General features: G+C 41.3%; 1 protein-coding gene across 2 annotated transcripts; it reads left to right on the top strand.

Annotated features, from left to right (window-relative positions):
• Positions 1 to 266: 266 nt before the first annotated feature.
• On the top strand, positions 267 to 15,850 carry cnot6a (CCR4-NOT transcription complex, subunit 6a). 2 transcript variants are annotated; one of them, XM_041944067.1, is made up of 12 exons: positions 267 to 346; positions 1,460 to 1,581; positions 2,457 to 2,643; positions 3,009 to 3,094; positions 3,191 to 3,295; positions 3,501 to 3,569; positions 4,909 to 5,066; positions 5,911 to 6,065; positions 8,841 to 8,995; positions 9,130 to 9,363; positions 10,519 to 10,721; positions 10,868 to 15,850. In XM_041944067.1, exons 2-12 carry the CDS (start codon positions 1,470 to 1,472, stop codon positions 11,078 to 11,080), a joined length of 1,677 nt encoding a protein of 558 aa, XP_041800001.1. In that variant the 5' UTR covers positions 267 to 346; positions 1,460 to 1,469; the 3' UTR covers positions 11,081 to 15,850. The 2 variants fall into 2 exon arrangements, with proteins under 2 accessions (XP_041800001.1, XP_041800002.1); XM_041944068.1 differs by having other exon boundaries at positions 311 to 332.
• The last annotated feature ends 1,749 nt before the right edge of the window (positions 15,851 to 17,599 follow it).

The raw sequence follows: 17,599 nt of genomic DNA, 5'->3' as shown, positions 1-17,599 counted from the left end.
CTCCATATAGATGCAACCATTACACCATTACTTTGATTGACAACAAAGCGATTGCTGGTATTTCTGCTAACTATGCATTATTTCTGAATAAGCCACAGTAAATCGAACTCTTCTATCATATCTATCCATCTCATGGTCCATCACTCATAGCATAAGGGTTTTATTTACTCTGGCTCAACAGCTGGTTGGACTGTCTACACACTGACCAATAGGATCAAGCGCTGTTATCGGCAGAGAAAAAAAAATCCTTACAGTCGCCATGATACAGCAGCGGAAACGGGAGAGAAGTAGCTAGAAAACAAAAGAGAACACGCAGTCGTCCTCGCGATTTGGTATGCTCTTGCAGGTAAAAATGGAATCCGTTCTTTCAGACCTGAACTATTTTCACTCATTTCACGCAAATAATATTTAGGTGTTTAAAGCGATGTGACCATTTTCCGACGTAGGACTTATTTGAGTAGGAAGTCGGTCAGCTTCGAATAATTGGGATCTGTTAGCTTTTAGTTAGCAAGCTAACTCCAGCTAAGCTAAATAGCCCGCAATTGCTTGCAACCCCAGCATTGTGCAGCTTTGTGAGCTCGTTTGGTCACAATGTTTATCTCTACGATAGTGATTCTTGCTATAGGAGGCTAGCTAGCGGCAGCTAACTAATGCGCTGTTTTGTGGCCTAGTGTTAATGCGCAAGTCTGTGCTTTGCTATTATGTAAACAACAATTGTCCAGTGTCTTTTAAAATCATTTTGCACCTTTTGCACAAACCCGCTTGCGTGTGGCGTTAAATTTGCCCAATTATTCAGTGTCACTAACTTCGCGTGTCCGTTTTCGATCTTGATAGTTAGCTAGCAAGCGAGCTAGCGTTAGCAATTTAGCGGTTGTTATGCATAGTTTGATAGCTACCGAATTAGGTTAAGCTAGGCTAATTAGTTAGCGACAATGAGTACAAAAATCGTCTAATCTAAGATAGCGATAGCTATTTTTACTCATCTAAACAATGTAATTTCCATTTCACATCTTTGAGAAATTAAAGCTTTACACAGTTGTTAACAGCCTAGTTTACCTTGAAAAATACTGGACCACGTTGCTGACTTTTATGTTTATTATATAACTCAAACCAGATCACAGACTTTTTAGGAATCTGTTTAAATGTTGATTTATGTTGCACTATTAACGTTAGCACCGTGTTACTTTAATCATAGCTTGATAAAAAACGTGTCCTTTGTGACTGGTTAATGTTACTTTTAATGTCTTTTGCCAGCATGTGTACATGTGGTAGCTTGTGAAAATACTCACTCAATGGAAATTTGGCTACCTGTTAAGATAAATACATAATCTTTAACCTGATTGAGAGTTTTCTATGTTTAGTTTCAGGATAAAATTACCAAATCTATTTGTGGATGACATGTTGCAAGATATTTTACTGTGGTCACGAGTGACATTTAAATTCAGCACTATCTTTGTAGTGTTATAGGAATGCCCAAGGAAAAATATGACCCGCCGGATCCCAGGCGGATGTACACAATTATGTCCAGCGAGGAGGCAGCCAACGGGAAGAAGTCATACTGGGCTGAGCTGGAAATCAGCGGTGAGTATTGTCAGGGAGTTCCTAGTTTGTAGATAAGGTGGCTATATTGAATTTGCACTGCTCACATACATCTTTTGGTGTTGTCATAGAGCTAAACCATATCTTCTTTTGTCCATCTTCTTGTCATATCAGACTACTGCGCACAGATAATTACTAGATCTTCACTCTTAGAAATAAAATGTGGGTCCACCTCTGCAGCTCTGCACATGACAGTCCCATATAGAGCTGCGGCAAAGGATTATTTTTCATTATCAATTAATCTGCCAATTATTTTTGGACTGCTAACTGCTTGGCCTATAAAAACTGTCATTAAATATTGTTAAATGTCTGTCACAGTCTTGAAGAGCCCAACATGACATTCCTTTTTTTGTTCCATCAACTGTCCAAAGCCCAAAGAAATCTATTATCATAGAAAAATAAAACAATCCGCATATATCTGGCTTTTCAGATCAGAAGCTGGGACTAGTGAATCTTGGACATCTCTCCTTCAAAAATGAATTTAGAGATGTATCCATTTTCAAACTTGTTAACAGTTCATTTTCTGTTGATTGATTTAATTGACTAATCAGCTCCTGTCCCAAACGGGATTTTAGCAGTTTTTAAATAGGTCACTGTGAAATAACATAGGAGATACACAACATGGCAGGCATAATTGGTAGTTAAAACATGATTTTGTTTGTCTATGTGGTTGATCATATTTTAGGAAATGAATGTAGCCCTACAATTATGCTTAGGCGTCATCTTTATCATTGTGAAATCTGTAAGCCTGTGTTGACTTAATCGGACCAATGCAAAACAAGTTATTCCAAGGTTTTTCCTCTGGCGTGAAGGAAGTAATGGTTGGATGCTTTGTCCGTTTCCCACTGTCACTGCAGGCCGAGTAAGGAGTCTCAGCACAGCCCTGTGGTCTCTCACCCATCTCACTGCCCTGCACCTCAGTGACAACTCATTGTCACGCATCCCGCCAGACATTGCCAAACTACACAACCTGGTGTACCTGGATCTCTCATCCAATAAGATCAGGAGCCTGCCGGCAGAGCTCGGCAACATGGTGTCTCTCAGGTGGGTGATATCAGGCTGTACAGTGCCGCTTTAATTCAGACACAGTGGAAAGAAGTACCTGTCACAGGGTTGGTCTTGAATTAGATTTTAGCACTCACTCATGGCAATGTGAGTTTTTCCTTTAATCATGGATCCAGTGGATAGCTCCCATTTTGTTTTTAGCTTTCCATTATTTTTCAGGTCAATCTATCGGTACATTTCAGTTTAATGTAAAGGTCCACATTAAGAACAAACCTAAAGTTGGCAAACATGCCATAGACATTCTTGTTGGCAGCAATTTAGTAAAGTTTTTGAAAGGTATTAAAGATGGTTGTTTCTCAGGAGGGCTGGTTTCTGATGATCAAATTCCACTATGTCCTCCACAGGGAACTGCTTTTAAATAACAACCAGTTGCGGGTTCTGCCATTTGAATTGGGGAAACTGTTTCAGTTACAAACACTGGGGTTGAAAGGTGAGTGGCTTATCAATGTGTTTTGTAGCCATTCCAGCCTTGAAATCCCATTGTTCTCTTAGCAGTGATTCAGCCCGCTTGCTTTTCCTTCACCAGGAAACCCACTTGCACAAGAAATTATGAGCCTTTACCAGGAACCTGATGGCACGCGGAGACTGCTCAACTACTTGTTAGACAATCTGGCAGGGGCTATCAAGCGCAGTGAGTCCACCCTCTCTCTGGCAGTTATGAGACTGGAACAGGAATTGCATGTCGCAAGTTGTTTTTATTTCCCCCCAAAATAGGTCCATCAGTATATATAGCTGGGAACATTGTGAATGCAACAGCTTATGTGCCCTTAATTTTGTTGAAGTCATTGCGTTCAAGTCACCACCCATATTGAGCCATTTTTTTTCTCTTTGCTCAGTACCAACAGAGCAGCCCCCAGCTCGGTCATGGATCTCACTCCAGGACCCAGACCGAACGTGGCCCTCAGGTAAGGACAACTGCACCAAACACAACCTTGAACATGTGTACATAGTCTTAGTGATCATATTTCATACACAGCTGTTCCATAAATATTGATCCATCTTATATTCCTAAATACTGACTTTTAGCCACATTTATCTGTAGTTGTTGGGGAAAACAAAAAAGCTGAAAAGACTAGAAAAATTTTACTTACGTCACTGTACAATTCCAAGTGTATGAAGGATCCAAATTTGGTTTTGTGTGAGTTGGGGAAGCACTGCTGGGCTTAACCCAAAAGCAGTGCTTCTGACATTTGCAATGCTCTTCTCGTGGTTTAACCTGAGCAAAACTAACGTAGCAAACATTTGTGCAGAACGAGCAATAGATCTCATGCATATGTGATTTAGCAATACTGTTTTCAACACGTGAGCTATCTTTTAAGCCGTATTTACACACTGTCATTGTCACACTGTCACTGTGAGCGAGTGGGCGTGTTGATGCCATTGCACAGAGTGTAGTTGTTTTGTACTCTTTTCTGCATACCTGTATTTTGCCTTCCACTCTTTCATTGATTATGCGGGTTCGTCCAAAAACAAGTAGTATTGATATCAACACAAAAGCATTCATCATTGTGGATGTTGCCAGTGCCAGTGAAGGGCAACTCTGGGCAATGTCTGGACCTGATTCTGTGGACATTGTCTGGAGTTCACATGAGAAAAACGCTTTATTCTGCTATATATTCAGGGCAGGCAGCGCATTGTAGCAATCCAGCTGCGTCGCAAGGTCACATGATTCGGGCAACAGGGCTGCTTACCATGTTCTCACATGACGTGAGTGACAGTTAGTGGCGGTAGTGCACCCCTGTTGTCATTTGCAACCTTAAAGCTTCCATTTTATAAGAAAGTTAGTTTTACTGTTTTGAGCTTTTTGTTTTTCAACTGAAGTGTTTGTTTGTACTTCCAAATTAAATAATATGGAGAAAACAACATACAATATATAGAATATACACTATTCCAGTGTTTGCAATGGGTTGAGCATTTGCTCGTGTTGGTTGACCCTGGTGTGGTATGTCTGTAAGGAATTTGGTAGAAATGGTTTAAAAAAGTGATTTACTTGGACGCGTTGCCAAAATTCTGTTTTTAGGAAACACAGTACAGAATAGCATAGAGTTAACCCTCTTTATAAAATACTGCATACATAAAATGGATAATATAGGCAAGACACATAGTACAGCACAAAGCTAGATTTTGTTTTGGTCATCTTAATTTTAAGGCTACTAGTCAAGCAAGTGTGGCAGTGTATCTTACCTTGAAAATATCTGCGTGAACCAAGAATCCTCAGCTTCTTCTCCGTTTTTCTCCCCTCAGCACTGTTCTCTGTGATGTGCTACAATGTGCTGTGTGATAAGTACGCCACACGACAGCTATATGGCTACTGCCCCTCTTGGGCTCTAAACTGGGAGTACAGGAAGAAATCCATCATGCAGGAGATCCTGGGCTGCAATGCAGACATCATCAGTTTGCAGGTGAGAAATGGACCCAAAGCATGCCTTTAGCTCTGCACAGAAACAAATGTTTATTTTATGTCAGTGTGGATCCACCAAGGAAAATAAAGTGGGTTTGGTGGTGGTAGCAGGACCACGCAATGAAGTTGACACAATAAAAGCAACACCTGTGAAGTGTTGTGCAATAAATGCTCCCTTTGTGAAGCACTATGTCCAGTGTTGACGCTGCGTTAACACTGACCACTGATGTGTGGCCATTTTCTCATTTTCCTGGAATAGGTCAGAATGTTTTGCAACTTATCTTAGTAAGTTATTGTACTATTTGCATAATTTGACTACTTTATGGTGTGTGGAGGTTTGTTTTGGGACGGTGCTGTCATCTCAGTTGATCTGTGTTGTTAGGTTCTGTCATTTATCTGTTTTAATGAGCTTTTGTATCTGAGTAGTTTTTACTTCTCTTTACAAGGAAAATGTAAATAACTTAAAATATTGCAAGAAAATAAAGAAAGAAATAGATTTTATATGGGGCCATGTCACAAGCAGCAGGGTTAATGTCTCACTCTTAAGGGACCTTAAAGGATCTCTTGCACACAGATGCTTCTTTGTATTAATTAATGTAGAATTACTCCCACACATTTGCCTTGTTTGCTGGTATTATTATATCTATTATATTTTCCTTTATGCACTGTTTTTCAGCTGTGAACATTTTATTGCTTCATCTTGTACAAATATCATGTGTCATTTCAATGAAAAAATATCTTACACTGTCTGCTACTCTTGGAAGGAGGGGGGGTGTTTGTTATACTTACTTGACTGTCAGCCTTTCCTGTTGTCCATCCTGACACAATTTTTTCGTTGATTACAGGAAGTCGAGACGGAGCAGTACTACAGCTTCTTCTTGCCCGAACTGAAGGAGCAGGGATACGACGGGTTCTTCAGTCCAAAGTCACGAGCCAGGACAATGTCTGAGTCAGACCGCAAGCACGTGGACGGTTGTGCAATTTTCTACAAGACGGAAAAGTATGTACCTACAGCTTTGTAGTCATGGCCTGTATCTCTTGTTGACTAGCCATGATAATTATTTGTTAAATCTTTGTTACAGTTAAACACACAGATTTAAGATTTTTTGTATAAATGCCATAATCACTGGCTTGTAGTTCTAATACAGTCCAAACCACAAAAAGGTTCCACATGAAGTTCAGGCTCTACTCTCGCATCAAATTAACAAAAAATGAGACTCTGCATATCACCTAAATTCATGAATCTTAATTATTAATAGATATATACTATATAGATGGATGGATGGATCGATGTAGATTTTTCATTTTAGAGGGCATCTATTTAATAACTTAATATCCAACATTTGTATCTTATGACGTAACCTTTTCCCTGTAGGATAGCAGCTAATATTGTTGCCTGAGGGATTAATGCAGCTTGATTGGTGTGCAATTACAGTTGATTATGATGCTTGTGAGATTTTCCCTGAATTAAACAGGTGCAATAATTCTCACAAAGAACTTATATATTATATTGTCAGCCTTTCCCTCCATGTCCAATCTGTAATAGTGGGAAACTTAACCTGTGTTATTTTTAGACTTCGGTGTGGTGATGGTGTCTAGTTTTTGTTGAGGGGTCTATCAGCTGGGTGGAGCTACCACTGACCTGCCTAACAATTTTGATTACACAGCAAATGAGAAGGTTTTTATTGTAGCCTTCAGACAGTGATGACATTGATTGTACTCATCTTGGTAAAGCACTTGTCTCAAGTTCCCCATTATCTGTGTTTACTCTGCTTTCTCCCTTAAATACAGTTTTAGAAGCAGTTCATATTTAATTCATAGCCGAATTCAAATGCTAGACCAGTGGTGTGTTTTTAGACTGGATGCTAAGGGCTGACATTGAGAGCAGTCTTTAAGTTGGCCTCTGTTTTATATCATAACCAGAAATGTGACTATTAGATCTGTTATCCACATTTTGACAAACAAACATTGCATAAACATACATCTTTATTCTAGAATATGAAAGTGGTCGCAGGGTCACTTTTATGAGTCTGCCATAGCTACTTTCAAAATGCTGCACGACTCAGACCACATCATTGGTGAGACATTTTAAAGAGAAGTTGAAATTTGTTGATATTACAAATTGTGCTCAGTCAATCCTGAACAATTCAAATTTGATTTATCTGAAAGGGTGCCCTGCTGAGTTTGCACGTTAAAGTCTGTTTATTGGTCTCTGGGAGTACTACTGGATATGAGAAAAAGGTTGTCTAAAGCCTTTTGTGGCTCCAGAGCTAGAGTCTGCATGAATTTCCTCGAAAGATATCACTTGAGTGAGAGGAGCTGAAGGACTCAAAGTTTGACGAGTCAGAAAGAAGTGAGTTACCAACCTGTTCTTCATCTCTGCTTGAGGCTAGCAGCTATGTTAATCTTTACTAACATAAGACACCTGAATCTCTGACTGAACTGTTGGTGGGCAACTTGCATTGTGAGTAATGTTGGTTGTTGGTTTTTGAGAAGGGAAGAAGGTGTGGACTAAAAAAGACGGTATCTTGGGTTCTACAGCTTTGATTTTGGCCAGCTGAATCAAACGTTGCCACATTGATGTGCATTTCCAATGCCAGTTTACACACAGCAAATTGTGCCAAATTTTGCCTGAGATTGACCGTCTCCGGAGTCAGGCCAAAGAGCACCCAAACCTCCCAAGCAGGTTGCCAACCTGTGATAACTCCCCTTTTTCACCCTCACAGAATGTGAGACTCAACTCGTGTTTGTGCAGGAGACCAGAGAGAAACACTTTTTTTAAAAAATGTCTCTCTCTCTTCTCTCCTTACTTCTGATGCACCGAGTCAAACCAGGCTGGCACCTTTGTGTGGAAAGACCTATTATAATACTAAGACAGAAAGAGAAAATGCAGGGTAGTCTACTTTTTCCATCACTAATGAGACAATAAGTGATATCATTCATTTTCTAATAGATATATGTAAATGTGTACATGAAATATTAATAGTTGGTTTCACAACATAACAAACTAATTCTCAGTTCCCCCCATTCAAGACATGTTGGAGCTAGATGATCCAATAAAGCAAGTTACAAACAAAAGTCTTGCTGCCTTCAAAGTACAGTTCAGTCGTTGCATCATTATGTTAAATGAAAGACTACTCCACTACTACTACTACTACTACCCTCAACTCATGTTTATTTCACTTCTTCGAGTATTGATCAGCTATCTTTCAGTGTATTCATCTCACGCTGAAGCTTTAAGTGTTGGTGACATTAAAGCAATGCAGCCCGTCTTGAGATAAATACAAAAGTGTGTTTTTGACATTAAAAACCCAAAGAAGGATGAAGCTTAATCCCTACAGCAGCAGGCAGTACTGAGATCTGTATTTTGCTGATGCACCATTAGTTGGGTGGACACTATCAGCCATATAGATTACCACTCACTCATTAAAAACAATAAATACGAGAAAATTTCTGAATCTGTTCACATTTTTCCATTTTGTTGTACAGCAATGTTATCAGTGATGATGACTAACTGGTGAGAGGCATTACGTTTTAGCAAATGAACCAAATGTCGCCCTGTCTGGGGAGCTGTCTTGATGCATTACGTCAGTAATGTGGAAAATATAAAGCGTTATCATGCATGTGCCATTGGCGGACACGGCCACAATAATTTTGAACCGGAGGAATATTATAAATTGTCATAAATTAACTGCTTGTTTTCATTCATTTTTTCCCACCACTGCTTACTTGTGCTAAGCCCTCTCTCCTCTCCTTTCCCTCCGTTTATCTCCAGGTTCAGCGCAGTGCAGAAGCACACGGTGGAGTTCAACCAGCTGGCCATGGCTAACTCCGAGGGCTCAGAGGCTATGCTGAACAGAGTGATGACCAAGGACAACATCGGTGTAGCTGTACTGCTCGAGGTCCGCAAAGAGATGATGGAGGTCTCCTGTGAGTAGACGCCCTATTCTGCGATTTGTGTGTTTTTAAGATCGGCTGGTCCTACCAATCCTGAATTGACTCGGTCCATGGCGTATATTGAACTGTTCTTATGGTCGCTTTGTATCACTTCGACCTCCTTTCAGCTGGAAAGTCACTCCACGGCATGGAGAAGCAGCTGCTCCTTGTAGCCAACGCCCACATGCACTGGGACCCAGAGTACTCTGACGTCAAGCTGGTCCAGACCATGATGTTCCTGTCAGAGGTGAAGAACATAGTGGACAAGGCCACACGCAGCCTCAAGTTGTCCTCCGTCTCCGGTGAGACCAATGCCATTCCACTGGTGCTGTGCGCTGACCTCAACTCCTTGCCTGATTCTGGTAAGTAAGGCAAGGCTAAATGGAGCTGTTCTATGGCTACTTCGTTACAGCATAACAGCATAACCCAAATGACTGATCCTCAGTTTTTAAAATATCATATAATCATATATATTCTTATGGTATCTATAGCCGTTTGCAAAAAAAAAAAAGAGCTAATGGAAGAGAATGATTCCCTGACCTGAAGGTCAGCTGAAATAAGCAATTGATCAGGTGTTGAGCAGGAAATTAATCTTTGATTCAATTTTGATAGTTTAAAAAAAACAAAAAACACTTTTTCTAACTTCTCAGACGTTTATTTAGAGAAGTCTTCTTTGATAGTAAATAAAATATAATTTGTTTTGGGAGTGTTGGTTGGACAAAACGAGGAATTTTAAGACGTCATGACTGGCTGTGGAGAGTTGTGATGGACACATTGCACAATTAGTTTTATCATTTTATTTTAGTTAGTGGAGAAAATAATCTGCAGATGAATCACTGCAGTAGTAATGCAGTTAGCATGGGATAAAGCCACTCCTGAAATAAGATGTACTTATATCTAATTCTGAAATATTGTAAATGTAAATTCAGCAGTCAGCAAACATTAAGTGGTAGTCATTGTGTGAATGGATGGAAAGGTGTGCTTACCTCACCTGCATGTATAAAATTTATCGATCCATTATCTCGAGCTGTTTGCTCTTTTTTATGTTAGCACTGTGACCTTGTTTCCTTTACGTTTCAGCCTCTATGTTAAGGTGCAGCAGTTGAAGGTAAAGTTGTCCTGAAGATGTATTGAAGCTTTTCTGCCTCCGTTTTGCTGCGTCATTCACTTTTGCCCACAAGATAAAAAAAGACAGGACTTAATTAATATTTTGCTCATTTATTTTGGTGTTTGTTCGTGCAAATGTGCCAGAAAGGTACACCAGACGCAAGATTGTCATTATGCACAAACAGTGGCATGGCTGTCAGTGTCGGGAGCTGACTGAATAGCTGCTTTCATGTTACCGCTAATACTAATAACCTATAGTATCCAAAATGTGTGCCATAAGAAACTCCATTTAGTGGTACCTATGGTAACAGTAGGAACAGACTTGCCTCGGTCTGTCGGGACCCTGAAGTGCCACTTGACATTTTCTTGATTCTGATGAAGACGACCTCTCATCTCTCCGCTCTGTTTAGGCGTAGTGGAGTACCTTAGTTCTGGTGGAGTGGACTGCACCCACAAGGACTTCAAGGAGCTTCGTTATAGCGACAGTCTGACCAAATTCAACTGCAATGGCAAGAACAGCACGTCCAATGGCATGATCACCCACGGCTTCAAGCTGAAGAGCGCCTACGAGAACGGCCTGATGCCTTACACCAACTACACCTTCGACTTCAAGGTGAGTGCGCTGACGGCACATGTGTTCGTAGTTGTGGTTGATGATCTTGCTTGTACATGAACAGAGAAGCGCCTTTGGTAACTATTTACGGCTTTAAATTCAGTTGTTTGAGGTGAACCCCCCCCTTTTTTTTTCTCTCTCTTCAGGGTGTCATCGACTATATTTTCTACTCCAAGCCTCACCTGAACGTGCTGGGCATCTTGGGCCCTCTGGACCCCCACTGGCTTGTAGAGAACAATGTCAGCGGCTGCCCACATCCCCACATCCCCTCCGACCACTTCTCCCTCTTCGCCCAGCTGGAGCTGCTCCTCAACGTGCCCCCCCAGATCAATGGGCTCCATATGCCTTCACGCAGGTAGTGAGTCCCTGCCACATCACCAGGGGGGAGCTGCAACCACAGCCTCACCCGCTCCAACCCTCCTCCCTCCCACTACCAGCTCTTCCCTCTGCCACAACGGAGGAGGAAGACAAAAAAACACAACCTGTAAAATATTCGTACAGTGAGGTCTGGCCGACAGGGATTTCGTATAATGTTATAGATATTCTATATTTTTCTTTTTTTCTTTCTCCGTTTTTCTTTTTTGTTCTTTTTTTAACTGCTCGATTCAGTCCCGTTCGTGTATCATATTTTGTGTTTTGGACTTCCTTTCCTCCTGAGATCCACCCACCCACCCACTTTGCTTCGGTCTTTCATCTAGAGGGGATGGTAGCTCATTCAGATTTGTCACATGGGGCACTGTTTGTTTTAAGAGCAAGAGGAAACTTGGCTGAGGGGGCGACATTTACCTGAAAAGCTCCGTGGTCTGCCTGTCTGTCTGTCCTGTATAAATCTGAAACCAGCAAAGACAGCAGACTTGTCAGTCTCAGACCTCCTTCATTGGCTTGTGCTCGTGTCCCCTCTTACTTTGGGCAGCCAGTGTACTTTCTCAGTCTTTCCTGGATGCACACGTCTGTCGAGTCGGATGTCGTTGGGTTAGAACAGCTTTTAGCTGGCGGGTAAGCGTCCCTGGAGGTGGATGTAGCGCAGCTCGTATGAGGCGAGATTTCCTGCTGTCATTCTGTGGTGCTGAGGCCTTTTGTGTGGTCACGGCCTCCCGTGGTGCTACAAGATAGTCTACACCTCTGACCCCGGCCCTGGTGCATTAGCTACCAACACCCACAGATGCCTCAAGAACCAGACGTCCGAGAATTACACCTGCCTGATTTCACATGGGCGACATGTAGTTAGAATTTGTGAAGGAAGGATACAGTGAGAAACTGAGAGCAGCTACCATCCTGTTTGTAGACTGTTTCACCCCAGCTCGTACAGTTGTTAGGCTAGTCTTGTGCTTAGGAGCTCATGTGTCCCACGTACCACCATTGCTTGGTGAAGGGGCCAGGGATTTAGGTGGATGGGCAAAGCAGTGAGGGGCTTTCACAAATCTTTTCTTTGTCTTGATTGCTTTTAGGCAGAGAGAGCGAGTAATGGCTGATACACAGGAGTAAAACCAGCATTCCTCTCACTGTCTGGAGTTGCCACCCAACTCCACACATGCAAGCTTACACACACAAACACACATGCACACACTTGCATACACACACACACACACAACACAGGTAATTTGCAGGCAGATCTGTAGCACTGTCTCCGAGGCCAGTAGTGACTTTCCCCAGCCATAAATTCCATACACAAAAGCAGTGGTTTTTTCACAAGTGTTTGTACAGAATAGAAATCTAGACTCAGTCTTTACATGATTGTATATGAACCACAAAAGACCTGTTTTCTGGCGTTTTTTGTACTAAGAGTAAATTATGATCAGATTTGAAAAAAAAGATTGTATTGTAAACTATGGCTAAATTTTTATCCAGTTAATGTTAAGATGAATTGATATTACCAGCTTGTACAAAAGACGTAAGAAGAGGTTGTTCAAGGCGTTCGCTGTCACTACTTTGCACTCCCTAGAGATGAACTGTAATTAATGTATCAGTATTGTTTTATTATCCCCCCCCCCCACACCCCTCTGTGCTGTTGATTTGATTTGCCGGCATATTGCTGCGATTGTAAATAGACACTGAGTAAACTCTGCCTGTTGCTTCTTGCCCATTAACAAAGCCATTGATCCACACTGCTGCCATCAGTTCAGACAAAAGGAAGCGCAAGGATGAGTCGCAGCCCACCAGCGACTCCACATCTGTTTATCTATAGATCTCACACACACACTCCCGCTAGTGGCGTGTGACTGACAAAACCTATATAAATCCCACATGTACAACAAAACATCGTGCCTCACTGTAGCAGTTGTCGTTGTCTTGCACTATTTACATACGACGAACGCCTGAACAACCTTTTCTCCTTTTATTTTTAAATACTGTTGAGACATTTGTGAAGATTTTATGTCCTTTTATTGGGTTTTGTTAATGTTGATTTCCTTTTTTATGAGCTGTGACAATGTTATGATGATGTGTATATCCTTCCTATTCATTGAGCTCTAGTAATCAGGTATGCTTTCTCAACTGACCCGTTCTCCTCTCCTTAAGGAACATGAGTATGATGTCTTACCTTTATTGGATCCATATTCTCAGATTGTTTGGCACCCTCTTTGTACCTTAGCTCAGCTCCATGCCCAGACCCCCAGAGTGCGTAGTCCTTTGCTCCTTCCCTGGCCATGAATTTTAAATCTCCTTAAGCCTGTCCATCACCCTACACCCCAACCTCAAACTTTCCCTGCCCACGATATTACTCAAGCTGTGTCTGTTAAACCCCATTTGCTCAACCACTTTGTATAGTTCTCTTACCCTTGTCACTGCAGCTATAGTGCCATCTGTGGACCCCCTACCTCTGTATTGGAAAAGGTGGAAGGCCGACTTTGCTCTTGCTTTTGGAGGGACAAGGGAGGGGGGCGGGCAGTGAGCTCGGCTGTTCCTCTCTGAAAACCAGTTGAAGGCATCGCTATGAATCAAATTTGTTCCATCCCAAACATTCGGTCAGCAGTGAGCCATGGTTCTACACGGACACAACAGATGATGAGCACTTAGTAGATTCAGATGCAGCCCCCCCTCCCCACACCCCCTCCCATCATATTAACGAATAAAGATCTCATTAATGTATATGCTGAAATGACATTTTTATAGCAAGAGGGAAGCAAGTAAATAGAAAGTATAAGTTTAGTCCTCAGATCAAGGTCTCTTGTCCCGTTTCTTTTCTCCCTACATGTTTGTTTTTAAACTTTTTTGTTTGTTTTCAAATGAAAACCAATATGTCCAGTTTTTTTTTTTGTTTTGTTTTTTCCTGAATGGCATTAGTATTGTAGTAGATTTAAAGGCTAGCTTTTTTGTAAAGTGTGAATAAAAGATGTATCTCATGTTTCCTTTCTAAAAAGATATTGAATTGTGTTGTTGATGTGTAAATCATGAATTCTATGATGGTGTTATGTTTGCTACATTGTTTTTACTTTTACTCAGTACCCCCCCTCCCCATAATACTCTATTTTCCATCACATACCAAATCCTCTGTAGAAATCATGATGAGACGTTGTCTTGATGGGTTTATTAGAGGAGTCGAATGTTCCTGTTGAAGCCTTGTAGAATGAAGGATTGAGTGCTTGTTGGAGGAAAAGTACCTGCATCGTTGGTATCAGTAAAAGTTTCAGTACAGGGATATTCACTTTTCTTTCTTTTTTTTTTTTTTTCCTTGTTTTTACTTTTCAGCTTTATTTTGGATGTTGCATGGCACTAGCTGGAGAGTGCTAGTGCCTGTAGGTTAGGGCAGCAGAGCTGTCTTACTAGTGGCTGCAGTTCAGGACTCGAGAACGCTGTTCTGACTGGTGTAAAACGTGTTTGTGAGACGAAGCTAATGACCTGTCGCTGGTCGCTAGACTGGTTCTCTGATGATTTTGAGTACTACTAGTCCATCTCACTCTGTTCTTGTGCTTCACAGTGGTTAAATCTGTTACAGTAGCTAGATCCTAGTGATAGTCACCGATTTGACTCGTAAATCTCCCCCCCCCCCCCCCATCACTCTCTTGTTAAACGACAGACTTCTGACTGAAAATCTAGCAAATCAACGAGCCGAGTTATGTCACCCTGTGAGCCTCGGCAAGCGATCACATTGTTGGCTTTGTGCTTTCCACTTTGCATTGTGTTTCATAGTTGGCTTGTTAGGTGTAGAGTGATTTCCCAGGCTGCATCTCTTGGTAACGGTGCACACCAAAGCTGCTTGTAGTTCAGTTCTCTGTTGTAGAGCGAGTTCTTTCACCAACCAGTCACATGTTTTCTGTTCGTTTTTCTTTAAATCTGAGTCATAGTCTTCATGAAATGTTAGGGCTGTAAGGAAAGCAAGGTACTTTTGTCCTTTTCCTTGAATCACATGAACACACTGCATCCATATTCGTGCTCGTCTCTTGTCGGACTTTGGTTTCTCGACTTGTTTTAAATGCACCCTTTTCCAAAAAAAAAAAAAAAAGAGAGAAAAAAAAATCTTGGCAATAATACCCAGAAACATTCAGACATACTCAGAATGGGTTTTTAAATGTTTTATCCGGAAAATGTAGCTATTTCATCTTTCAAACTGTGGTCTTTTTTTTTTTTTTTTTTCTCGGCTTTTGAACTCTCCATCTTCAACCCTCAAGACCGTTTTGTTACCTGAGCACCTTTTTATGCTTTTTCTCCTCCCTCTCTCATCATCCATCTTGTATATTAGCTCATCTCCCTCTCCCTGCCGATCTAGTGGTAGTTGTTCAATGATCAGGATTGTCTATCTGTAGTCAGCTGAGTACATATATTGATCTGTGTCACTGTGTTTATGCACTGGACCAACTATTGTTTACCATTCATGAAATACCAGCAAAAAAAAAAAAAAAAAAAAAAGCAGAAGAAGAAGAATGACAAACCACTTGCACAATGTTGTAGAATGTCCATTAACCCAGATGAGAAATCAAGGCAGCTGTTTTCAAATCAACACATACTGTTTTAAAAGAAACTGAATGGTAAACAATGCTTTCTGTTGTACCCCTTAGCCGTCCTCTCGATTCTCTTTGGACTAGTTTTGTTCTTTTATTTTTTCTGTTTGACTACAGGTTCTGCTTGTTTCCTTTACACCTACCTATGTATTTTCCTACTTCTGGTTGAAAATAAATTCTATATTATCTGTTTCAAGCTGTGTCACCTCTTATTCTTTGCAATGGATATTGAAAATAAATTCTATATCTGTTCTTGTATTGCCTCCTTTCGCTTCCTTGTTTTTTTCCCCTCATTTTTTAAAGTTCTTTCTCCACTTTCTGACTTTAACTTTAGACACAAACACAAACCGACTAGATTTTTTTATTGTGTTTATTTTCTCCTCTCTCTCAGTCCAGTGACCTGATCAGACTATTAGAAAACATGCAGTGAAAGAGTACGAGCTCACAGTGATCACTGTCTCACATTCACAGCAGTGAAGCCTTCCAAACTACGAGCATTGTGTTGTGTCCCTGCATTCCCTCTCTATATTCTACCTATATAGGACAAAACCACACTGCTGTAGAAATGAAAGCACCTGGAGATTATCCAGAATACCAAATGTTCCGTACTAGGACCCTTGAAGCACAGTGATTCACTCATATCCAAGTCTCCTGGTTGAACAGGTTTATCATCCATATACCTAGTATTGCTTTCGAAGATGTTGATGTTGAGGTGGAGCTGGTGGAGGCTGCTTTGAGTGTGCAGGTTTTCGTTCCAGCTAAATTTTGCAGCAGCTGACATGAATATCAGCCGTCCTGGTTGAAGCTTTCACGTTAGCAAGTACACTCACCCCCCTGAAGTGTCCTTTTAGTGAGACACTGAACTGTTATCAGCACCACGGGTGCCGTTCTGGAGCCGAGCACTGACCTTTGATTTTCCTCCAGCATGGCAAATGAAAAGAGAATCTCCCATTGGGGATCAATAAAGTTTAACATTAACATTTAATACCTAAAATAGCCTGGGGATGACAGTCTGTGCATTATCGCACGCAGACACACGGTGGCGCCAAAGGATCGCCTCCAAACAGGCACTGGAAACTGATCCTTCCATGTCATCCACTGACGGAGTTGCCAGGTGGATCACAACATCAGCTGGAGTGAATTTAGAGAGGACAGGAAGTGTGTGAGACAGGAAGTAGAGCAGGAAGCTTAAGTTAGAACGCAGTGGGAGCACAATTATTAAACTCCTAAGTTTCATCAAATGCTAATATAGCATACAGAGTGGATAGGGCATCACATTGTGCAACATTTGTTCATCATCCAATCAGAGATGCTCGTGTTTAAATGGGAGTTTGTTAAATCAGTGCAGTGTTCAGCATGGTGGCCTCGCAGCCTGCAGTCTGTGTGGGTTTCCTCCGGGTTCTCCATCGTTCTCCCACATACACGTTTCTCATAGATGTGAATGTAGATGGTTTGTCCCTATGTGTCAGCCTACTGTCAGCTGGGATTGGCTCCAGCCGCCGCCCCCGCGACCTTGCAGAGGACAAACGGTTATAGATATTGGACAGTTAAATCAATTGAATATTGAGTGGTGTTGACACTTTTGTAAGATCGTCACCTGACTGGTGCTGTCATGGTCGGTCCATTCATTGCTTAGCGCACCAACATAAAATTAATTGACAGTAATAGTCTCATGAAATAATTTATCAAGCACAAATGCCAAACATAGCAACTCCTCACATCTCAAATGTGAGGAGTTGCTACTTTTCTGCACCTTATATCATTATTAATTAAATACCTTTGACTTCTGGACTGTTGATCAGACAAAACAAGCCATTTCAAAATGTCACGTTGAGCTCTGGGACTTGTGATGCATGTCATTCTTACTGTTTATAGATGCCACAATTTGTAGATGAATCAAAAACACCCCTGATGCCTTTATGCTGCGTTTGCCCGAAGGGT

The sequence above is a fragment of the Chelmon rostratus genome, chromosome 9 (assembly GCF_017976325.1).
Source record: "Chelmon rostratus isolate fCheRos1 chromosome 9, fCheRos1.pri, whole genome shotgun sequence".
Classification (NCBI taxonomy): Eukaryota; Metazoa; Chordata; class Actinopteri; order Chaetodontiformes; family Chaetodontidae; genus Chelmon; species Chelmon rostratus.
This window is presented reverse-complemented; position numbering and strand designations above follow the sequence as displayed.